General features: G+C 46.4%; 2 protein-coding genes across 2 annotated transcripts; both read left to right on the top strand.

The window, feature by feature from the left end:
• The first annotated feature begins 3,088 nt into the window (after positions 1 to 3,088).
• LOC144099283 (sulfotransferase 1C4-like) lies at positions 3,089 to 13,886 on the top strand. Its single transcript, XM_077632467.1, has 2 exons — positions 3,089 to 3,312; positions 12,420 to 13,886. The coding sequence occupies exon 2, from the start codon at positions 12,487 to 12,489 to the stop codon at positions 13,438 to 13,440; it is 954 nt and encodes a 317-aa protein (XP_077488593.1). The 5' UTR covers positions 3,089 to 3,312; positions 12,420 to 12,486; the 3' UTR covers positions 13,441 to 13,886.
• A 5,629-nt stretch (positions 13,887 to 19,515) lies between these two features.
• On the top strand, positions 19,516 to 22,663 carry LOC144097189 (sulfotransferase 4A1-like). Its single transcript, XM_077629940.1, has 2 exons — positions 19,516 to 20,123; positions 20,929 to 22,663. Exon 2 carries the CDS (start codon positions 21,049 to 21,051, stop codon positions 21,997 to 21,999), a length of 951 nt encoding a protein of 316 aa, XP_077486066.1. The 5' UTR covers positions 19,516 to 20,123; positions 20,929 to 21,048; the 3' UTR covers positions 22,000 to 22,663.
• The last annotated feature ends 1,170 nt before the right edge of the window (positions 22,664 to 23,833 follow it).

Below are 23,833 nucleotides of genomic sequence, written 5' to 3'. Positions count from 1 at the left end.
GGAAGGTAGCGCACCGCACCGCTACCCGCCAGAAATCACGGAGTCTTCGTTTACGTCACGTTCACGTCACTCCGTTCTTTGTCGTCATAAGAGTTCTCGAGTTTGAATCGGAGCGGCGGGAAAAAATGTTTCAACTTCGAATCCAAATTTCTTTGAAATAAATGCATCTTTCGCTCCCGGACAAGTGTCAACAAAGCCATGAAATGCCGAACTATCAGATATTGCTAACAAAAAAATTTTGATAGGGTTCTCCTCAGTGTCCCTTCAAAGACCGAATTACTAAACAAAATAATTAAATAAATAATTTTCCTAACTACTGGCAGTAATTCACAGAATTCTTGAATTCCTGGTAATTCCTCCAGAATTCAACAAACAATTAAGACAACAATGAAAGTAATTGAATCATAAATAATAAAAGCAATTGTTAATTAAGTAATAACTAAAAATATGTTATCAAAATATAGTATAATACTTGATAGTTAATTAACCAATTATTTCAGTCGATTTTTTACTCAACTAATTACATAATTATCATCAGTGATTGTTTAAGAAAACAACGTTGGCGTCATGAGTACTTAGTTGCTATATCGGCTAACGTTCCAGCAACGGGACCCATGTCTTTCGACGTGATCGAACCGAAGTTAGAGCGGAAGTTAAACCGTAACGGTGTGCAGGAACGGTAACGAGGTAAAGTTTAGAAGATACTGCATCAGAGGAGGCAACGGAACTCGAGATGCTTTCGTATTTCCGCACGTAAGGACTCTTAAGTGCACCTTTAATTTTTTCTCTCTGCTGTCCGGAACGTCTCGGAAATTAAAGAATCCCGGCGCTGAAATCTTTCCAGTGAGTTTTTCGTTGACGCGTAATGAAAGAAAGCTAATTGCTTTCTTTGTAGACAGAGCTTGATCAGTGTCACTCACAGGGCAGTGTCCAAGAAACATAGGACGTGCACGATGCAATATAAGATAAACGCCATCTTTCAGCGACTCAAGAAGAGTAATGAATCTACTTCAGGTTCTGAAGCGCAAAAACTAGCAGCGGGCTGCACCACTTCGGCTTTCTCAGTGGAGCCTTGTAACGCCAGACACACGACTCGTTTTCACTAGTTCATGCGCCTATATTAAATTTAGAAGTACCGCTGACTCGGGCTATATCAGCTATCAACGAGCACACGCCATCGGATTTACCACAAGGCGCCCCGCATCTGCTGGATTTTGTTACCTCGTGTCACTGGAAATTTGATGTCTCATTAGAACCGCTGAAGAAGGACCTTTATTAATTGCTCGACAGGGAGCTATCTGTTCCAAGATCGCATTTTTCTGTAAGTTCTCTTCCTGTTGTGTTTACCAAGCCAACCTTCTCAAGCGTTATGGCGATTTGAGCGCCTTCGAAGGCCACTTCTTTATTTGAGTATTAGTAGCGTACCTTAACAAAATGAGCAGTTTACCTCTTACGTAGCTGCGGGAATAGGCCCAGGCCTCACACCTGACTTGGAGGCTTGGAGAGCCGGGCATGAGCTCAGTAGAGTGATGATGTATTGGGGCCGGGGCCAGGCCCCGGATTCAAGCCGCGGGCCTGAGCAGGGCTCGGGCTTTGAGCCTCAAGCACGGACCGGGCTCAAGATTCAAAACGTGGTCTTTGAAATGCCCTAGTGGTGAGCTGAAGCAGAATACGCAAATGGTCTCTGTATACACGCGAACTTGTCGCTGTCATTCTGCTCGCATGATCTTGCGTACTTTCCTCCCATGACCGATTGAAGGTAGGCACCAGCCAAACAATGCCAAGACATCAGGCAGCAGAAACTCCTTGTGTATACAGACGCCTAGCCGAATATCATTGCATGAGGCCACAGCTACAAGGGTTATAATTCGGCAAGGATCTGGGAGGCACATTGGACCCCGGTTGTACTAGAAATGAAACCTTTTGGCTTGTTGGAAATGTTTTCTTAATCTCACAGAACGGTAAAAGACACAGGTATTTGCTTTCATTGGCCACCTATTATTGACATCGGTTTTTAAAACGCTCATTTATTTTATCATTTTATCGCTTTTATCGGACCTTTAGACAGTGACCGATGTTGATCCGGCTGATTAGGTCACGCTTGACTATATATCGTGTGTGCACCTTCCGAATAAACTTCATTTGAAAGCGTTCTTGGCTGGTCGTCCTTCTTCAAGGTTGTCCCGTGCTGTTTTTTTTTTTTTCGCTGTAAGGTTCAAAATGCATGGCGAACTAGTCCAAGAGTTTCTTTTGTCTGTCAACCACCCTCTGCGGCCGCGACAGCGGTTCGATGCATTCCATTTTTCTGCTCTAATCACTCGGCGGCTCTGTGGCATGCATGTCTGCCCAACTCGCTCAACAACAGAAGTGGTCGACGGGCGTCTACACTGTACGATCTGCGCCTCTGCGCCGGCCTATCGGCGATTTAAACACAAAAAAAAATTTAAATGAAAGCTGACAGTGCGAAGAATCAAACTTGGGCACTCCGTTCCCCGACTTCGATTCCTACACCTGAACCTCTAATGAAAGTGAACTATCGCGCCGGAACGTCTGGCGAGATCCCGAGATAGCCTGCGTGACAGAACGACGTTACATCATATCGAATCGCTTCATAACGCTGTGTGCAGTGCTGTCGAAACTAGTATGCCTAATCACGCTGCCGACGTCCGCTAACAAAAAGTAGTTCGTCATCGGTGAATAATAAGGTACTCCAAAGCCCGTTGAATCAAAAATAGCCATAACTCAGCGCGTGTTAACGAAGCAGGTTTATTTCGCTGTGACGACCTCAGGGTGTCATAATCGGCGATTCCTACAATTTCGTTCCGTACCTTACCACGTTTTCGCCGTACCCCATCGGCGAGACCTTGAGAAGTAGGCGGAGTGATATTGTGCGCGCACTCGTTATGCAGTTTGCACAGCGTTGAACGCGAATTGTGAAACGTAGCGGTCGTCGCGCGAGACTTGGCCAGCGCTTAGCGTGAATGTATTTCCTTTATCTTTGCTATCGTCTCTGTATGTGGCCAGAGGGAACACGTGTCATAAGGAAGCGCCTCAGAAACGCGCGCTTCTAGCGAGCGTTGCGCTCGCTAGTATCGCGCGGCGGGCATGGGGCGGAGCTGCCGCCGGCGGCTCGCTGTGACGTTAGGCGATAACAGAGCGTCCGGGCGTAGGTGAACGGCTTCCTTTCTGCTGCTTACAAGGAGGCATTGAACACTGTCGGGCGCTTGAAGTAGCGGCAGGGAGTTTGGCGGCTGTCTTACAACTGCAACGGGGCTTCCGCAAACGGTCTACCAGACAAAGCACAGCCACAAGGTGAGTTTCAAGGTCGCCTGGCTAGCGTTTTCCTTGTCGCATGAAGACGCTCAGATGTTATGTTAGTAAGTACGCTGCGCCTTCGTGGCATGCCCATGCAGACCTTTCTGACAGGCTGGAAGGTCCGTTACATTGTTTCTATGCCTATCATGTTGCGCAAAAAAGCATTATTGCCACTACTAAATTTGTATGGGATAAAAAAAATAAAGCCGAGAATTGGGTGGTTCAACGAGTAGACCGTAAGTGCTAACAGATAAATGCTAACCGATGGCGGTAGCTATTTCGTAATGCACCGCTGCCGGAACCGCATTCTTTAGCCGGTTCTGGACCTTCGATCGATTACACAGAAGTGCCCTCGGGCTTTGTTTCCTGGCTGTGGCACAGCTGTGAAGCTGTACTGCGTGACTTGAAGCTGTTGTCTCACTCAAACAAGTAATACACACACCCCAAAAGCCAGTACATGTGGCTGCGACTTCAACACAACACGCCTAGTACGTTCTCTTTAGTATTTCGAATGCGTTTTGTATCTTGCAGCTTTCATTAGTCATGTATTATAGGGTAATTTACGTGAAACGCATCAGACACAATAATCGGCCCTCTCAGATTTCTTCCAGAAGTTTGATCTTTATTGCAGTGCCGAATGTTTTGCCTCAACAATTTTGGAAAAAAATTTCCGATTATGTGCGAGCCTTCTTTGTCTTGTCCTGCGCAGCTCCCGGCTGAAGATATGGTTGAATGCGCGCCAATTATTATAATTTCGGAACTTTTGCATTAATTTATTCTCTTTATTGAAGCTAACACATTTCTTAATAAGCAGTACATATTTGAGACAGCGGATGAAGCGTTTTATGCTGCTCACAGATGCAGCGTTAGATTCTTCAAAAAAGTGTAAAAATGACATATAAGACTAAAACAATGAACTAGAAATACATGAAAATTTCCACTGGCAGTTTATTCGCAGTGGTTCGCACGCTTCTTTATCTCGTTACATCACCAATACTGCCGCAAAGCCTTGCAATGTTTATTTGTTCGCAGTCAGAGCCACCAGCACCCAGCTTTATCACTGTTTATGACGCCAGATGTGACTAGGTTTGTCCCGAATAATCGTATCCACGAGCAGCTGCTTCTAGGTTAATCGAAGGTTCATTGCAAGCTTTAATCTTAGCTCTGCCGAAAAGAGCCCAATAAGCAGAATACCACGTCAGTCTGCTCGTCCAATTTCCGCGGCGTTGTCCACCAGCCAGTGCCGATATTATTGTAATTACGATAAGGAATTTTTATAGGAGCACGTTTTGTTTAAGGCGAGAAATATTTTTTTGGAAAATAAGTACTATCACCGCTGATCATTGCACTCCCGCAATTCCAGAGCACTGCTTTGAGCACTGTCGCCAGTCCCTAAAGGCCGACCTCCAAGGAGTAAAGTTTCACTGCGAAATTCTTGCGGCGAAAATTCTGCGCGGCGCGCTGTGGCGAATTCGTCGCGAATTCTGCATGCGAGGAAGGAAGAAGCGAATTCCGCAGCCGCGCACTGCCATCCGGCCAGTGTTGTTCGTCATGCCGATATTCATGTCAGATATATTCGTTAGCATATTGGTTATTTTTTCATGAAATCGTAGAGGTTTTGAAATCTCAGCCCTCTGTACCTGAGTGGATATGTGCACTGAAGGAAGTGACAAACCTGAATCGTTTGTAGAGAGACTGGTTTTCTGTAAACCGGATCACCTGTTCGATTCGTCCTGTATGTATATTGTTAATGAAATAAAGGAAATCAAAAAGCGGTGATGGCGCAGTGCTCTAATGAAGCAGCCAGGTAAACTGACCTGTTCGCTCCGGCCTGGGTTCCAAACCCGATTCGAGAGAAATCTTATTTAAGCAATTTTGTTTTTCTTCCTTTTCCGATGATGTGGGCACAGGAGATGACGTCATGAGGTCACGTGGGTTTTCTAATCATCTTGCGTTGACTACAACGCCGGATTTTGCACCTGATCCAACGAATGCTTTCTCATTAGCACGACTTTATTTCCTACAGAAATGAATGAACAAGGCACCGGCATTCGATCATGATAATACACCTGCTTCACGCCGCGACGTCACAAAGATGCGGTGGCGCTGATGTCAATAGCGACTTTCGTGCGGTAGGCAGTACAGGCTCCGCCTGGCCATGCCCACCGCAGCGGTCGCAGCTTCTGGCGGGACTGTGCGGCGGCATAGTGCCCATCATGCTGCAGAAGCGGCGTGTATTGAGCAGCTGCGTCACTGTGGAACACGCGTGGGAGCATAAAAGTGAAATTGCGTAGTTATCGCCAGGAGAAGTTTTGGTGCGGACGGGGCGCCGGCCGGCTCACATGCGACCAAGGAATGCGTTCTTTTGTTGACAACACATGTAGCATATTTTTATGCGAACTTACGAGTGGGAGCCGCGTTCACAGCATTTAATATTGACACTATTTCTTAAAATGACCGACGTCATTGGTTCGTGTAAAGGTCTAATTGCGTCATTGCTGCGCGGTGATGTTAGTATGGTTAGAATAGCGCACTTTATTGAGTGTGAAAAGCAACGTAAGCACTTTCCTCGCAAGATGTGTCACACGTTGTTTGATTAAGCGATGCGTGATCGCGAACCTAAGTGTTTGCAACGAAATTGCGGAGGGCAGACATTGTCCAAAGTGCAGCGTGCTTAAGTTTCGTTGTTGCCATCGCATCACAGCGGCGGGCAAAGAATATCATAAATAACGCGGAAACGAGAATGAGCACGCCTAGCGGTATCCACCGCACGTAGTTCGGAGACTAATGGAGTTTTTCGACCCGAGCCGCTGTGCCTTTCATTCACCAGCATGGCTCGTCAGCTATACATTACGGGGCGATAAACTAACAAACTGTCGGGTAGAACACTAGCAAGCTATCGAGCTGTAAAACGCTAGCTAGCAACGTACTGTGCTGCAGGTGTGTCAGCAGACTGCGAGAGCACATGCCAGTGCATTTCCTGTTTTCCTGAAGTAAAGTAACGCCAGCCAGTACAGGCTGTCACAGGCTGATGAGTTTATTCAGTGTATCGCGTAGGAATAAACTACTGCAAAGCTTTCTGCTCACCACCAATCACTTAAGCATCACGCCATGCCAAAGTATTTTCCCGGAATACGCTGTTAACACCAGCCCGTACACTTCGAACGGAATTAAGTTCGAAGTACCAACCACTCTTGGGATTAGAGCGTACTAAAGTCGGATAAAAGTTAAAAAAAAAACAACTTTTCCCTTTCAAAGGAACCCCTTCGAGCCAATGGCGTCGACTGATTTTCATGAACCTGCTTGGGTTAGAGAACAGGGAGTGGCAGAAGAAAATGGACAGTCCCTTCTCTTGCATTGTTGGGGGTAGTCCACTCCCTGCATTGTCATGCTACTCGAGCTAGCAAGTTCATCAGAATCGCCCGACGCCATTGGCTGTAACTGGGTCATTTGTCGAGGAAAAGGCGCTTTTTTCTCGACTTCTATCAGACTCTCCTACCGCGAGCCACCTAGCGACTGAAAGCGCCATCTGGTTAGTTTTCAAACAAGCAGGAGGTCTATACAGATCCCAAGACCAGACAGAAAGCCTATACTGACAATAAACTACAATTTTCACCCAATAGAGAAGGAAGCAACTAACTTTTGCAGCTCGCAGGGTCCACTTGAAAAGCAAAGCACTAAATGTCGGGCGTATGCCTCTTCATGAAAATCTTTGTAAACTTGCGGATTGGTGCGACGGTATGAAGATTAACTTTACTAAAACCGTCTCTATTTCAATAACAAAAAACAAAAGCCCCTTTACAATTATCATATCCAGGACCAGTTTGTTCAGTCTGTTTCGGCTGTCAAATATTTAGGACTAACTATTACAGACAACCTTAAATCGGACACTCACATTGGCAACATATGCACTAAAGCATTCAATAAGCTTTGTTTTCTTCGCCGTAAATTAAAAGGCTCTACTCCAGGCGTAAGGCTTGAGGCATACCGCTCTCTAATCAGACCTGTTCTCGAGTATGTTCTATAGTGTGAGACCCTTATTATAACACGAACATTGCGAAATTGGAACGCATCCAACGCCTTTCTGCAAGATTTATTTTATCTCACTATCGGTCAACTTCATCTGTCACCAGTATGCTTTGTCAGCTCAACTTGGAGCCCCTTCATGTACGCCGTCAAGTTGGCAGGTTAAAATTCTTTTATTTGCTGTATCACAACAAATCCGGGTTGTCACGTGACACCTATATTTTTGCAGCACCCCATAGATCAAGTCGACTGACCCACTCTCAGGTGATACGCCCGTATTTCGCCAGGACCAAACTTTATCAGAATTCATATCTTCCCCTTACAACGTACCAGAGGAACTGTTTACTAGCATTGATTGCCGAATCATCACATGTGAAAGTCTTTGCCGAATTGTTAATGCAACACGTGTAACCCTCTCCTGCTTGGGCAGCGCTGCTGCCTCCAGTATTTGAAAATAAAGCCGGCCTCCGAGGGGCGAAGTTTTACTGCGAAATTCTCGGGGCGAAAAGTCGTGCGCTGCACGCTGCCTCGAATTGTTCGCACACTCTTTAATGCGAGGAAGGAGCGAACGCCGCCGGCACGCACCGCCAGCCGGCCGGCCAGGCTAGCCAAGAGCAATGTGCAACCGTCGCAGTGATAGTCTCATTACTCGGCCTGAGGTTTGATTTGCCGGGCTCAGGATAGTCTCGATCCAGGATTCTCGAGGGAGCGGACGCACACCTTTGCGGAGCTCACGCAAATACCCCGTTTGGACCGTCGGACTTACCCTCCTCTCTTACGCACTCCCAACAGATCCTCTTCAGACGCCTCCAGACCCGCTCTCTGTCATCCCCTCAGCTTTTATCCCACTATTGCGGCACATCCCCTGCATGCTCCCTATGCGGTGACCCCCACGCCACACTCTCCCATATCCTTTTCGGCTGCCCTGCCGACCCTCTCCCGCGGGGACAGCACGCCATCTCGAGCTGGGAGGACTTGGAGGTCCTGCTTATGTCTGCAGACCCGACATCGCAGCTTGCTGCGGGGACTCGGGCTGCCGACGTCACGTCCCGGCATGACCTACTTGATGCAGTGCGGGACCGCGCAGTGGCCCAGGGACCCAGCTGGGTCTAAAGCTCACTTGCTCAATAAAGTTTTTCTGTCTGTCTGTCTGTCTGTCTGTCTGTCTCTGTCTGTCTCTGTCTGTCTCTGTCTGTCTCTGTCTGTCTGTCTCTGTCTGTCTGTCTGTCTCTGTCTGTCTCTGTCTGTCTGTCTGTCTGTCTGTCTCTGTCTGTCTCAGTACCTGCCGGGCTGAAAACGAGCGGCTATAGCATAGCACCAAATAGCAGACAAAATCGGGCAAAAAAAGGCCGCCACCGTCTGGAAAAATTACGATGCACGTCTACCCACTGCGAGTTGCACCCAACCCCTCAAGATACGTGCCAAACAGAAGTTGCTTCGGGTTGGGGGGTCAAGGTGGGCCTTGAATTTGACTTGCGGTGCGATATGGTAACGCTTCATTTAGTAATTGCATGTATACTATGTTTGCCTATTTAATTGTGGTTTTATTTCTATATCTATACGCATAGGGTTTTATTTGCCTACCAAATTCGGTATACAACTGTCCCCTGATGGGTGCCCGTTGTTGTCGGAGTATATATAGCGGAACGAATATATACATTTATAGTGGTCGCGTTATGTTTTCCTGGCCGTTTTAGGATACTTTTTTGGTCAGGGGTGGAAAGGGGGAAGAGATGGGAGGGCACAACCAATTTTAATGGCTGCCATCTTGGATTCGAGAAACCGAAGCTATGCCGCCATTTCGTCCCCTGATGTCATAGTCACATAGTTCCACCTCTATCCACCATATTGGACAGTGACGTCATCATTGGTACGCGGTAGGTGGTTGTCTCTACAATGCTATTGTAGATGGCGCTACAAAACTCAACGCGAGATGCGCTGTTTTCTAGTTGCAACCACAGATGGCGCTTTGCTCTCAGGGCGGTTAGTGTTCCTGTATATGCTCCCGCAGGGAGCAGAGTTGCGCGAAGGTCCGCCATTTTGTTCCAAGCTGTGCGGGAAAGCAGTTCCTCGAGCGCACAGGCGCTAGGATCATGACGGGGCTGGCGTTGTAGAGCAGTTCGCTTTAAAAAAAAAAAGCTTACAAACGGCGCTTGATTGCTGGCATCCTTTTTACATTTACTGTATCAGTGCTCACAGATCGATGCTAAGCCCATCATACTTCGTTAAAAAAAACAGCGGAAAATAATCTGATTTTCGGAAAATATCATACAGCATGACAGAAAGATCGCGGAATGACAGCGATAGCTCGCAGTACGGACATTAATAGGGCAGAAATGCTTCTAAATGAAAAACCCGTGTGAGTTGTGCGATGAAGAGAAGTGCGGTAATGCATCTCCCTGCAGAACCACATTGAAATACATTATTCTATAGGGTTGCGACCGCCGATGTTGCACGAAGCTTGTGAAACCACGCTGCATACGATGTGAATGCGGGCAGTCTAAAGCAATGCATTTTGCACACAAGTATATCTAACCAACCAAAGGCACGGATATCGCAAACTCGCGCGCTTATCTTTCACAAAATATACGTATCATTTGTTGTTCTGACTTCTAGCCCTCCATTGAATTTTTTCTATGCCATGGTAATCTTTTCGAGCCAAACACATCACGTGCCGTACTTCTTTAATATCCAAAAATTATAGAAGCCTGCCTTAAGTCACTGTAGCTGAATTGTGGCATACGAGTTTCCAATGATCTCGAAAAGTGATGTGTATCTCTTTCTGGTACTGTTATTTGCTCGTTTTTCGCTAAGCACTATTGCGTTTTCTCTTGACCTACTTGAATTATATGTACCTTCACTGCATTCTGGAATATCTTTGTTTTGGACTGCTCCATGTTTTTACTCCAGGAAAAATAATTATCTTAATATCAAATTTTGTTTTCAAGTATTTCATGCTATTTTTGTTCTCCTCTCCTCCAATGTTAACATCCTTGTCAGCAGAACCTTAAGGGCATTCTTAACAAATAAAAAAGTTAAATAGCCTAGGCAAAGCTTGTTCACTGCGTAAAAGCTTTGCCGCTTTCGGTACGGTTCTTGCAGTTTGGCGCACTGCACCCCGTCATAGTTGGAGGCTGCCGTCACTGCACACTATCAAAATATATACAACTGGAGCGCACATAAAAGGCGGGAACACACCGCAGCCGACCGCACCGGACGCGTACGATCACGGTGACAGTCGAGAGAGTACTGGGGCTGGCGAGGAACCGGCGTTGCGCCTGGAAAGTCGGCTCCTCCACTTCAAAATGGAACAAACGTCGTCAGCAGCATCACGTGACGGCCGCTCAGCGAATGGCGTGAAGAGCGGCGCGAGGAAAACAGTCGCGCAACTCTGCTCCCTGCGGGAGCATATACAGGAACACTAGAGCATCACTAGACCCATGTCTAGGTCGGTCTCGATGAACGCCGCCTCGTTCAAGAAACAGCGCCATCTAGTTACCGCCATGCAGGCTTGTGCAACCGGCCGCAGCTTCGTTTGTCTGGCTAGGAGCAGGCCCTAGCTGCGGTGCGCAATAGTGTCCTTGAGCGTTTCTTTCCTGGATGTTAGCGTATATTGATGAGAACATTGATCTGACCCGAGTCTCACATTTATGCCAGCCCTTAACTCGCGTTTTCGTCATTGACCTGGAGTGCCTTTGCGCACGCCAAATGTGCGTCGTACTGGCAGAGTGTCATCAGTGTAAATAAACGATGCGGCTGGAAACTAGATGCAGCTGCAGAAATTGCAATGCTATGCCAGTTAGTTAGCTGGTTAGTTAGTTTGTTAGTTAGTTAGGTAGTTTGTTTGTTTGTCTGTTTGTTTGTTTGTTTGTTTGTTTGTTTTACGGGGTTTAACGTCCTAAAGCGATTCAAGCTATGAGGCTTCTCGAGTGGAGGGCTTCGGGTAATTGCGAGCACCTGGAGTTGCTTAACGTGCACTGACATCTCACAGTACATGGGCCTCTAGAATTTCGCCTTCAAGGTCATACTTCTGCTGCCTTGAATCCGGCGGGCATCGAATGCGCCTGATATAAAATTACGAACACGGAATATATGCGCAAAATAAAATTAAATCTAAGCTTACCGGCTTAGCGCATTATTCAGCGCACGCTGATTGGCATTAGTGGCCGAGAAATCTGGGCTGGCAGGACAGTTCTGGCGTTTCACTGGGGACTGCCCGCACGTTCGTGTGTTTACGCGTCTTCATTAAAAGGACGCTGATTTAATTTCTTACGCATGTTATTGTTGTGATTGATAGATGATAAAGTGTCCATTGTGGGCCAAGGTTCTCGCCTAAAGTTTTTTTCCGGTGCATTTCTTAAGGTTATTCTGTTTGTAAGTGGTAACGAAATATGTCGACTTATGCATCTGTTGATGCTGTTGTAATAAGCTTGAAAGAGCTGGAAACTCATAATTATGAAATACACGTGTTCCTAGCACCTTCGCAGGCGATTCTTAGTCGCTACAAAAAAAGGTGGGCAGAATCTTCATGGTATCACTTGCGATTGCTTCGGTCGTTATTGAAGAATGGTGGCTCAACATACTAATATGACCTAGTGCACTTTTTTGTCGCTGCAGTGGATTCGTCTGGGGGAGGTTACTAATTGGGTTAGTCCGTGCTTGGCGAGTACGTCAGTGTAAGCTTAGTTTCCCGGATCGCTTCCTGTGCTTTCTGTATTAATAACCCCCGTAATAAGCATTTCCATGTTAAAAATGCAGTAGGCATCCAGTTGATGCTCAAGCTGCACCAAGAAGTGCGGTGATCTGTACATTAAGCCTTTCATTTTCGTGTGAGGCTAGCGCTATTCTGAGCGTCAGGTGATATTTCATTCAACGATGCTTTACGGCACTCTGCTGCTGGTTCGACGAGCTGTCTAACCATGTATGCAATGCAAGCAGACTTTAGACTTAATATCAAGGTTCAAAACGGAAGGAAGTCGTCGGCAATAGTGTCGGTAACCTTTCACATTCACATTTCACTTCTGGCAGCGTCACTGTGAAAATTTGCATTGTGTTTTTTTGGTCTTTTTTATTTACAGAGAACAATAAGACTCAGAAATTTTCCAAGCATTGGACTTCCCCCTGAAAGGGCGGGAGGAATCCAGCATGGCAGTCGTTGACGTCCGTCACCCAAATGGCCCGCTCTACCAGGACATGGATGGAGTCTTGCGGCTCTGCCGCAACTTCACTGTTGAGATGCTGCGCTCTGCGCTCAGCTACGAGCCACGACCTGATGACAAGTTTGTCGTCACGTTTCCCAAGTGTGGCACCACATGGACGCAACACATTGGCTTTCTTATCTTCAGCAAGGGCGTGCCCCCAACCAGCGGCCTGGAGTTCTTCAAGAGCAGTCCATTCATCGAAATGCTGGGTGCCGACAGTGTGCGCGACATGGTACGGCCCGGAGTAATCAAGACCCACCTTCCCTACCACCTCATGCCCATGCATCCAGAGGCTAAGTACCTCTACGTCTGCCGCAACCCCAAGGACACCTGCGTGTCCCTATTCCACCACACGCGGGGCTTCACGGGATACGACTTCGCCGATGGCAAGTTCGACGACTTCTTCGAAATCTTCATCTCTGGCGAGACTGACTATGGGGATTACTTCGACCATGTTCAGGGCTGGTACGAGCACCGCGACGACCCGAACGTCCTCTTTCTCCACTACGAGGACATGAAGGCCCAGCCACGCGAGAATGTTCTCAAGATCGCGGAGTTCTTCGACAAAGACTACCACAAGCTGCTTCTGCAGAACGAAGAGATTCTCCAGAACGTGATCAAGTACAGCGACGTCAAGTCCATGCAGAATTACGCCTTGGAGAACTTTACAAATTTCTTCACTAAACAAGTAGAAGAAGACGCGCCGGAAGGCCTTAAGGTATTCCACGAGGTGTCGCAGAAGAATCCTTCCACTGCCAGCTTCATCCGCAAAGGCATTGTCGGAGACTGGAAGAACCACTTCTCCGCGGACCAAAACGCTAGGCTGGAGAAAATGATTCTGGATCGCTTGTCAAACACCGATTTGATTGATACGTGGCGAAAACATGGCGTCATGTAATCGTTTGTTGAGGCGCACCGAACTGTATTGTTAACCCGTTCGCTTTAATTTAATCGAATGTCTTCAGGAGGATATACGCGGAGCGTTACTTCTGAGGTCTCGAAAAATGGCCGTGCTTACCAGAAAGGACATTACGGCAGTCGTCGTCATACGCACGAGCAAGCACTAGAGGACCACGTGGCTTGGTAGCATACACTGGCGCGTGTTGGTCCTTTTTCTAAACAAAATTATGTAATCTATGCGTAGCATACTGTTTCGGTATAGACTACAAACGCTCAAACGGTTGGAGAGCCGGAGTAGCTGTTAAGAAAGATTATTGCATCATGTCCGATGGTTTGCTTGTATACTCAAGTGAACGTTTTTTTTAATCAAATAAACGTGATATTTTGAAAGCACGCATATATATGCATTCATCGTGGATTTCTTCTGCATATCCAATAAATTGTTTCTTTACATATTGCCTTCATAATTCTGGGGCACGGGATCAATTTGTTGCATATGCTCTAGAATGCATTCATCTGCCTCTACACTCAGCAGTTTTCAGATAGTCGTTTCGTTTAGCTAAACAACATCCCTGCTTAACTCGGCTTAATTTTTATATGCCCTTAATCTTCGCTGCGAAGCTCTATAGGTGTCATACTTGCGGAAGTGGCCTCGTATCGCATCTTCAAAAAAGTATTTGAACGAGTGCTTCACTGATTGCACTGCATTAAGCGTGGAAAACGGCGATTGCATTTGGCGTTCGCGTAAATGAATCTAGGGAATGTTAAATAAAAATGAAAGCGCGATGACGCTTCTGTTTATGCGCTGAATAGAAAGGGCGCATTCTCGCTCATCTGCAAGAAGTTGTCAAGGATATAATGCTTGCAGCACCCGTTAACCTCCGCAGGCTGAATTCTAAGGCAGATTCCACACCCTTCTCGCCCGACAAGAGTGGGAGGTGTTCGAATTCAGTGACCCTAGAGTTGCGCATTCGCTGCTGGCAATGAGAAGTAGCTTCCAAGCTGGTTTGACTGCAGCGAATCCGCCGGTGGCAGCCGTTTGAGTTCATGCGCTATTAAATGGTGAGAGCTGGGTGTGTCTTCTGGTTTTTATGCCTCAAGCGCAGTATACGGGCCTGTGAATTGAAGATTTCATACAAGTGACAAAAAAGTAGTTTTGCAGTTCAGACTAAATCTTCGGGTCATCTCTTCCCGCACAACAAGGTAAGCTGAAAATTTAGCAAGGTGAGTACTCCTCGCCATCTTCATTTTCTTCAGCTGCAAAATGCAGCATATGTGTGTCATGCATGAAGAGAGCACTGTTCTAAAATTATGATGCGCTCTTCGCTAGATGAGAAAGAGGGCACGCGCACGAGACTAAATCTCAGGTTTTCTCTGCTTACACCTCACATGCACTGAGTGGGTTTTAAAAAAGTGTAATTGCGGGGTTTAACGTCCCGAAGCCCCAAATGGGCATCAAGGAATCTCTTAGAACTCTATCATCTCTCCCCTAAAGACCTGCGATTACTTTGCTGCGACTAGGTACTGCAAGAGGATGCTAATGCACGAACTTGCTGAATCCGCACTTGCTTCCTCACCTGATTACTGGCATCTTCTATTCCCTATGCAGCAGCAAACAATGGCGATCTCGCTAGCTTGAGGTTTCGGTCTTACGGCTACGTCAGAGCCTTGAGACCGAAACCTGCTCTGGGCTACGTGTTGTTCCACAACAACGGCTCTGGGCTACGTTGTTGAGGAAGTCCGCCCTTTAAGCCCGTTGTTCTATTGAGGACCCGAAGCTATTGATAACTGCCCGCTGTAGTCGCCACGCTTCTCCTCTCTGTGGAAGGCGGTTCCCAGAAATCGCGCTTCGACAAGCCACCTGGGTTTTGTGGGCTACGGTTACCCATTCTTTCCAGGCTTCTGGGTTTGGACACAGCAAAAGGCAAAAGAGATCTGTTCTTTGGCATGTAAACCTTCTTTTACATTGAGACGGCTCCTGTGATAGTTTCCCTCTATTACTATCGTTTCCCGCTCATGCCGAAGATTTATTCCTTTTCAAACTCCTTCATTCCGTGCATGTAAATCCCTTTTCTCTGATTCAATCACTCATCTATCTCACAACAAGAATTTGGAACAAGCGCTTGTAGTTCCCTCAGATGCTACAACGTGGCGCATGGCTTCGAACATTTAGAAATTCGAAAGTTTAAAAATATAACGCGCTATTAAAAAAATAACGAGTTGACATCACCCGTGACATAAACAGGAGAGAGAATGAGTGTGGTGGCAGAACCACTACATGAAATGCAACTACAGAACATGATAGGCCACTAGGCATAGCGGCACTGGCTGGGCGATGTCCTGAATGCGTGGTAATGTCTGTGCACTATTTACTGTAATAAGTGTGTCTCCTGCTGTCATATTAATTATTGCAAGGTGTTATTGAGCATTTGAATGTCGCCTCCCGTGTACTGGCTGATCCCCTTAAGTGATCATCTGCAATTTTCCGTTTGAAGGCGACAACAGCGTATTCCGTCCACATCAGGAGAATTCCTGACCGAAAATGGCAGCGTCCGGCTCTGGCGGTGGCCACTTCAGTGCTTCGACGCAGAATGAGAACACTCAGGTTCGATTTCATCGAAAGGGGCTCTGAACACCCCTTTGGTGTTGTCGAGTCGTAGCATGCAACGGTGGTTTATTCTACAGTCACATCTCAGTCAACGCGGAGCCGCGGAGCTATGCGGTGCAGCTGGGAGCGCTGTTGACTACTGTTGGCAGGAACGTGGCGCTATCTGACGCCTTCAGGGTGAACTGTGCATGCACAAGGGCGGTGTGCGGTAAGCGGTAGGCAGTAGGGGTAGCGGTGCGCGCCATGCTATAAATATCTATTTTTCGCTGCTTTCCTGCGCTCCTCTGTCGCGTCCCACTCGCGCAATACTGCAATTCGGCGTGATCAGGGGAGGGACTGTATTCGCACTAACCGATCTTACTGCGACAGGCAGTGGTGGAAGCCGCGTTGCTATGGGAAACCATGCTGGACGATACCCTCTTAACAGGACCTACGCTTAAGATCACTTGAACTCCAGGAAACATTTGTGCCTCTGTCACACGAGAACTTCCGATCATGATGGACTCGATTAGGATTAAACTCAACGCAGATCCGTTGTTGCTCCATGGCCAGTTTCAATCGTGATCAGTCTTTAGCATGCCATTTCCACAAGAGTAGTAAGGACTTTTCATCGAAAGCTGCTGCCGCAAACGGGCTCAAGGGGCATTTAAATTTTTAATGATTGCAACATCGAAAAGAAATGTTTCACACGGCACAAGTGTTTAAAGTAACGTTCTCTTTTATTTGGTGTGGCTTGATTTGCATGCATTTGTGTTCCCGCCATTTCGGCACTGCAAGGCAGCCATAGCAGTAGTAAACAAACATGCAAGTGTAAATGTGCAAGCGCCGTCGTGCAAGCACCTGTAAATGTGCTTTGCCTGTATTCGCTATGGAAACTGCTGCAGCTTCGTCGCAGCCATGAATTTTTTTCTGTTTGTGACAATCGCTTTTTCTATTCATTTTCATTTTTTAAAAAAACATTTGTTTGCTGCAACTTTAACCAACGGGTGCAGCCAGGCTTATCTGGTGTATAGCAAGCCGACTTTCAGATGAGCAACGAGTGAGGAAGTGTAGCAGTGTTGCATGCTAAGCGCGCTCCAAGCTTTATTGGGGTTCTGACTCAGTCAGGATCTAAACCGCCCATGTAACAGTCTTACTACTTGTATGGTAGTAGGGTCGCGGGTGCTCGGGAATAGCGCCTATATTGAAATTGAAACTGATTTATTGATTCCTCGTACAGCAAGAAGACGAAAGGACTAAAGGCTATGTGAGAGCGTGACAGAGGTCCCTGCCCCCATACATAGATTCGGCAGCGTGTCAGAATACAAACATACATCACTAACAGCTTGAAATTAAAAAACACTATTATAATAAAAAAACACGCATAATATCGACAGTGGTGTAAGGTTACATTCACTTCAACCCTATACTAATTACAAAAGGAAAATTTCAACTGAAATAATCATAATTTTCAACAAAAAACATTTATCTATTCAGAAGTTTTTGAAGGCAACTAATATGAATACACATGCACAATTCCTTTAAATAATTAAAACAACTTAAAGAAATGATTGCATAAAATAGAGAAAAAATAACGAAAACAGGGGGACATTCCGTGATTACATACTGAGAGAAACAGCTGAAAGCCACATTCTGAATTGTCTGAAAACGCACGTAGGGTGGATGGTGTAAGACATGAAACAATCTGAGCAGCTATCCGGTATGAAAATGCAAGTTTTGCCACATTAACATCTGGTTTATCTGCTTTTTGAATTTGTGGTAGCAGCAGCTAAAATCTACCGACTCCTCCACTTTATTTCTGCTATTTAGATTCCTTGGAAATTAAAAGTTTGTTTTCCGTAATTTGTTCCAATCTTGAGCGTGCCTATTACTTTCGGCCTGAGGCAGTGGCTTTGAATGCCGCGTTTTTTCTTTTACCAACATCCTATTTTCTTGTAAGCAACTCAGCATTTTCAAATAATGTACTCGGGCCCCTTTTCCCATGACGTACTGACTGAAAAGAGGTGATATTCGCAAGATCGCATAGTGGCCATGTAAAGTTGAGAAGCGAATAATTTTCTTATGTCAGGGGACCAGTTTCCTCTAATTATTCTTAGTCGTTTTGTCCCATACTAAGGCACCATATGTAAGCTTACTTTAGAAAAGTACGTAATATAGCTCCTTTTTTAACCACTGCACTAGTAGAAGATGCATTGTTCTACACAAACCTCCCACAGTCTTCGACAGCTCCGCAGTAACTTAATCCACATGCAGATTCCAAATCAGGTGCTCATGGAATCACACCCTGAAGGATTCATGTTTCCTTGCTAAATTTATCGGGTCATCACTGTAGGTAAGTTTTATGCCGGAACCTGTTAGTTTATTAATTAAGCGGAAAACAATACATTTCGTCTTACCCACGTTTAGCTGCAGCCTTTTTGCTTCAACCACACTGAAAACGATGTCAAATAGGCATTGTAGAATTCCCACTGAAGATCTTTTTTTATTGATGACAGGGAGTTGCACGCACGCGTACAATCGGCCATATGGTTAACCAGAGTTAAAATAGGGCATCCCGATGAGCGGCTGAATCTGCTGCATAGAAGCCCGTAATCATGAAAGTCTGCGGCATAGCGCCACATTTGTGCCTTTTTATCTTGCAAAGCATTCTTAGAATAATAGCAGCAATGAAATTTAACGACCTTCCATTTCACATGTTTTCAAATATATTACAAGTGTTTGTTTCGCATTTCAGAGCACTGCTTAAGCCGAGAACGTAAATTTCATCCCGCTTAGTAACATGTCAAACGTCCACCGTTATGAATAAGCTTGATGTGAGCGTTTCTCATGCACAAAAATCATTGCGATATCTGCTCCTAAAAGCGAATAGGTAGAAATATTTCGCCCTCTTTCCATCTATATTATCATCTCCTCTTTTTGTATAATAGTGCCCTTTTTATTCCTTGAGGCAATGATTACTGCTCCAGAAAAAAAAATATTTCACGATGTTTAATCTCAACATCGTATCAGCCGCCTATTTTAAAGGCAATTAAGCAGCCTTTATTTTTACTTATTTTATATCAGCAATGCATGTATCTGCATTCGGTGCGCTTTCTTTTGCGGTGCCCTAAACGTGAAGTCCCGTTATGGGAAAATCAACGGTGGTAAGAAACAGACGTTTGCTCATCTCCATGCCAACCTCTTTTCTCAGACGACTCAGCCGAATCTCGTTCTAACCTCGGCAGGCCTCAGCTGCCCATCGCCACCATTCAAAAGTCATTCGAAGCGCGAACCCACCGAGTGGCGACTGGAAATAGCGGCCAAAATGGCGGAACGGCTGCGTCAACGACGCCTCTTTTTTGGCCTCTTATTTTCTCCGGCGGAAGGAAGTCATCGAGCTGCCTACGCAATATTTACGCGCCTCCTGCACAGCTATGCGGAACTCGGGCGCCGTCAGAGCAAGAAAAAAAAAAGAGAGAAACTAGAAAGGAGAACGTAGAGGAGAGGGAGAAACCATTGCGCCGCTCTTTCTTCCTCCATTATTTCATTCTCATTTCTTTTCCTTTCCTTCTCTTATTCTTTCTCGCGTGGTCCGAAAATGGCTTCGCCGAGCGGCAGTCGCCTGGTTCTGCTCGACTTTCCTGGAAGGGTTCGCGTTTTGTACGCCTGGCCCTCCTCCCTTGCCTTCTCTCTCTCTCTCTTTTCTTAGGCTACTTCTTGGCTCCGTGACACACTCTGCTTTGCTCTCTCCCTTTTTCCCGCGTGTTCGGTCACAGTCTGATTATGCGTTCTCGCTTTCTTTAAGGCCTGATTGCACCCTTTCCTCACCACGTACAGCCTGCCCCTCTTTTCTGCTTGTTTGCGTTTCCATCGCGTGGTATACCCCTCTGTCGGGAACCTGAGTTGGTAGGTCATTGCTCCGCGACCAGTCGCAGAACGAGGTGCATGCAGCAGCGAGCGTAGGCTGTGGACGCTGTGCGACGCTCAGTTGCTGGGTCATAGGCGTTTGCGAAGTGACTCGCACCGCGATTCGCACCGATATCCCGTGCCAGTGGTCTCCTGGAAGCCTAGCAACTCGGATTTGATTACCAGACGTAAGTGGCTTGCATTTTATGTCGGCATGGTTTGAAGTATGTGTACTTATGATGGGTAGTTTGATGTACCATGGAGACTGTAACCAGTGCTCCCGTCTTTTTTGTTTTTTTTTTTCATCGGGAGTGTGATAGTTCAGATGCTACCAAAATACACACACTCCTCTCTAAGCTGATGGTGTAGCCTAGTTTAATGAATATGCTTTACCACGTACCTCTTTAGTGAGCATATCATATATTTTGGTTTGTAGATGGAATGTAGGCAACATCGTGCAGTATATATATATATATTTTCTATTTGCTTGAGGTCCCAGAGTCCCAGTCGGATCAGTCACTAGACATTTCACTGAATGCTCTTTTCTTAATACAATTTGCAAGAACTTGTGCCAAGCCTGTTCTCTGGAGCGATCACACCAATATTTAAATCCCAATGTAATTTTTTTATATTTTGTTTTCGTTGCGGTGAAGTCAGCCATATGTCTGCGCGCTGAGCTGGCACCTATTCGTTCGTAGCATACAGATCTTGAACATTCATGACGTAAACAAGCACGTTCACGGAAGCGGCAGCCATTTGCCCAATAGTTGCTTTTGCGCAACTTTTATTTCGTCATGACTTATTTCACACCTTCTCTCCGAAAATATTCATTTGAGGACCTATCTGTTACTCTCAAACCTTTACTCTCGCTCGTAGATTTTAAGCAAACTTTAGAGCTGTTACTGTAGCCACCATTGTTCTCAAAACCATCCTATGTTTATTCCAAACGCAACGACAATTATACCTTTTACGTGCCTCCTGCTTCGCCAACAGGATTTCGTACTCAAGCGTCTCAGCTTCTGTGGTGCGTCCGCAAGACTCAAGTCGTCAAGCGGAGCGGGGTGCAAAAATACGGAATTCAGATTAGCGAGGCCAGAGGAAACGAGACGACGAATGGAAGAGGAGCGCGTTCTGCCATTCTATGAATCCTACTCCGGACTGCGGCTGGCCAACTTTTACCCACCGTACAACGTCACCTCTGGCCTTCAGTACAAGGCCAAGGACGGCGACGTCTTCCTTGTGACTTATCCTCAATGCGGCACGCTGTGGCTGCAACAGATCCTCTATGTTCTGCTTCACAACGGTTCTTCGCCTAAAGACGCCGCTAGCCTGTTTCGAGCCTTTCCTTTACTCGAGCTTGAAGGCTCCGAAGCCGTCGAGGACGCTCCTAGCCCCCGAATCATCACGTCGCATCTGCCGTACGACTTCATCGCCCAGTCGCCGCGAGCCAAGTACATCGTGCTTGTGCGTGACCCTCGCGACGTCTGCGCCTGCATGTTCCGACGTCTTCGGACGTACCCGGCGTACGAATTCAGCGAGGGCCAGCTGAGCGACTTCCTGGACCTCTTCTGCAACGACGCCGTTGACTACCGTGGATACTTCGCCCACTTACGATCGTGGTGTGACCACCGGGACGACCCGAACGTCTTCTGGCTCAACTACGAGGAACTGCACTCGAACTTTCAGGCCACTGTGAAGAGTCTTTCGGGTTTTCTTGGTATCGAACATAACCTCTTCAAGGGTAGAATCGTGCTCAAGAAGTGTCAGGAGAAGAGCAGCGTCCCCTACATGAAATCCAAGACCAATAAGTACATGGAAGAGTTTCTGTACATCCCCTTCGAGAAGCTTGCGGGGGATACGAGGTTCTCGGAAGGAGTCAAATCATTTCACGCGTCCGTCCAGTGCTCAGGCTTCCTGGATGCTATGTCCAACGTCCGGTGTGTACGTGGTGGCAAGGTCGGCGTCTGGAAAGACGTTATGACTGCGGATGAAGCCAAAAGAGTCGTCGACCGAACGGAACTGGCGGGGCGTGACGTGGCGAATGCTGTGTTACATAACCGATGAGAGCAAGAATGTGTGCACGTTAGTGAACGGACCGAGACAGTTGCGAACGCTGGCGTAATGCAGGTTTGTTGTACAACTGGAGCCAGTGGCGCACTAGTAAAATATCGAAACTTAAGCACTGTCAGCTAATTGCTCGCAATTAAAGACGAGGTGAAAACAACACGCAGCTGCGGGCCAAAATCCGATGTTCACTTTTCAGCGCGAAAGGGGAAGAGCTTACGGGACCTCTCACCGTGCTGTACTTTGCTGCACGCGACCGCCAGCGTGCTGCAGTTTAGGGTTGAGGTGTGGGGGCCACACAACAAGAAGGGTTGGTCGACACCCAGACAATGTAGATGTCGCTAGGGGCCACACATATACATAACATACCTGACTGCGAATGGCAAGCAGTGAAAGCAGCCGTACCGAACACATCCCAAAAAGATGAAGTGATCGACCTATATGAGTACGCTGTTAATGTTTTATTTATAAATTATAATACTGCAATCACCATCAGGTGTTTTAGCTGGGTGGTAAAAGCGTAAGTAATAAAATAATGGCTTGTACAGAAAGTACACACAGTATAGGTTTATAGAAGGAATACACAGGATACAGGTTGGGCTTAAAGCAACAAAAATACACGCAATAAGCTCCTTAAAAGTAATAAATATCACGCTCAGGGTTACAACAACGAAGCAAAACACTGTCAACTTGCTTAAAACAACAAAGTAATGTCACCGTAAACGAGGTAAGAACGCAGGTAATGTTGGCGCAGAGGCGATGTTGTTGTTGGCTGATTCCAGTCGACTATTGTGCGCGAAGAGAACGAATACTTGAAATAGTTGCTTTGCGAGGAAAGGTGAGTAATTTTTGTACTATGCCTTTGCCGAGTAGCGCGTCCCGGTGCATGATAATTAGTATGGACAGTCGTAGTACGTCCTTTCAACAATATTATCTGATGATTCGGTCTGATTATATTATCTGATAAATCTCATAATATTCGCAGAGTAAGAAATTTGACGGCCGTGAGCAGACCACTTTTTAGCGAGAGTCCCGCGACGCGCGTGGAACACCACGACACTCTCATTTCTTGCCACAACTACTGAATGACCCGCGCGAAAGATTGCCTCAGTCCCTAGTTTCGTTCGGGCTTGCGTTAGTTCGAACTTCACTCAACTGGAACAAATTTTCAGGTCCCTTAGATATTTCACTGTATTAGCCTCGTGCAGGAGAAAGCAGTTGCTTTTAGGACTGAACATTTTGTTATAACACTGAATCCTCGAAATCACTTCGCGGCATTTCGTAGAAAATAGCTCATTGTTCGCGCATAACTGCAGCACTTGACAGTGTTCTGATTACAAAATTTCACCCCATCTCTGTTACTGAGAATTTTGAGCGAACTAAAAAAATTTCTTTCTGGCATGGATCCCTTCAACGCCAAGTTGCCAATGCCAGTAGTATAATGCATAGAGATGTGAAGGGTCGAAAAAACACTGAAAATTTAGCAAAAAAACTAGTTTTTTTCGTTTTTTTTTCAATCAGAGTGAACATGAAAAAAAAACAAAATTTCCGCGCGTGGAAACATTTTAACGTATGTGACTCGCTTACGGCAGGCAAAAACCTTCAAGCGTTTTGCAAATACTGCGACGTGTCACATGGCTTCCCTGACGCTACACGCCGCAGTAAACATCTCTTGTCCTGCAAAAAGTGCCCTCAAGAGGTGAAGGAGGTGTATGGCGTCGCAGCCGAAAACAAGCCATCTGGAAATTCCTCGGCGGTCTCGTCAAGTGGGCGCCAGAGCTCCAATGTCTGACTGAAACCTTCTTCGATGAAAAATTCCGCTAGCGTCTCCTCT

This window comes from Amblyomma americanum, chromosome 7 (assembly GCF_052857255.1).
Source record: "Amblyomma americanum isolate KBUSLIRL-KWMA chromosome 7, ASM5285725v1, whole genome shotgun sequence".
NCBI lineage: Eukaryota > Metazoa > Arthropoda > Arachnida > Ixodida > Ixodidae > Amblyomma > Amblyomma americanum.
Note: the sequence above shows the minus strand (reverse complement) of the source record. Positions and strands in the feature narration are given on the sequence as shown.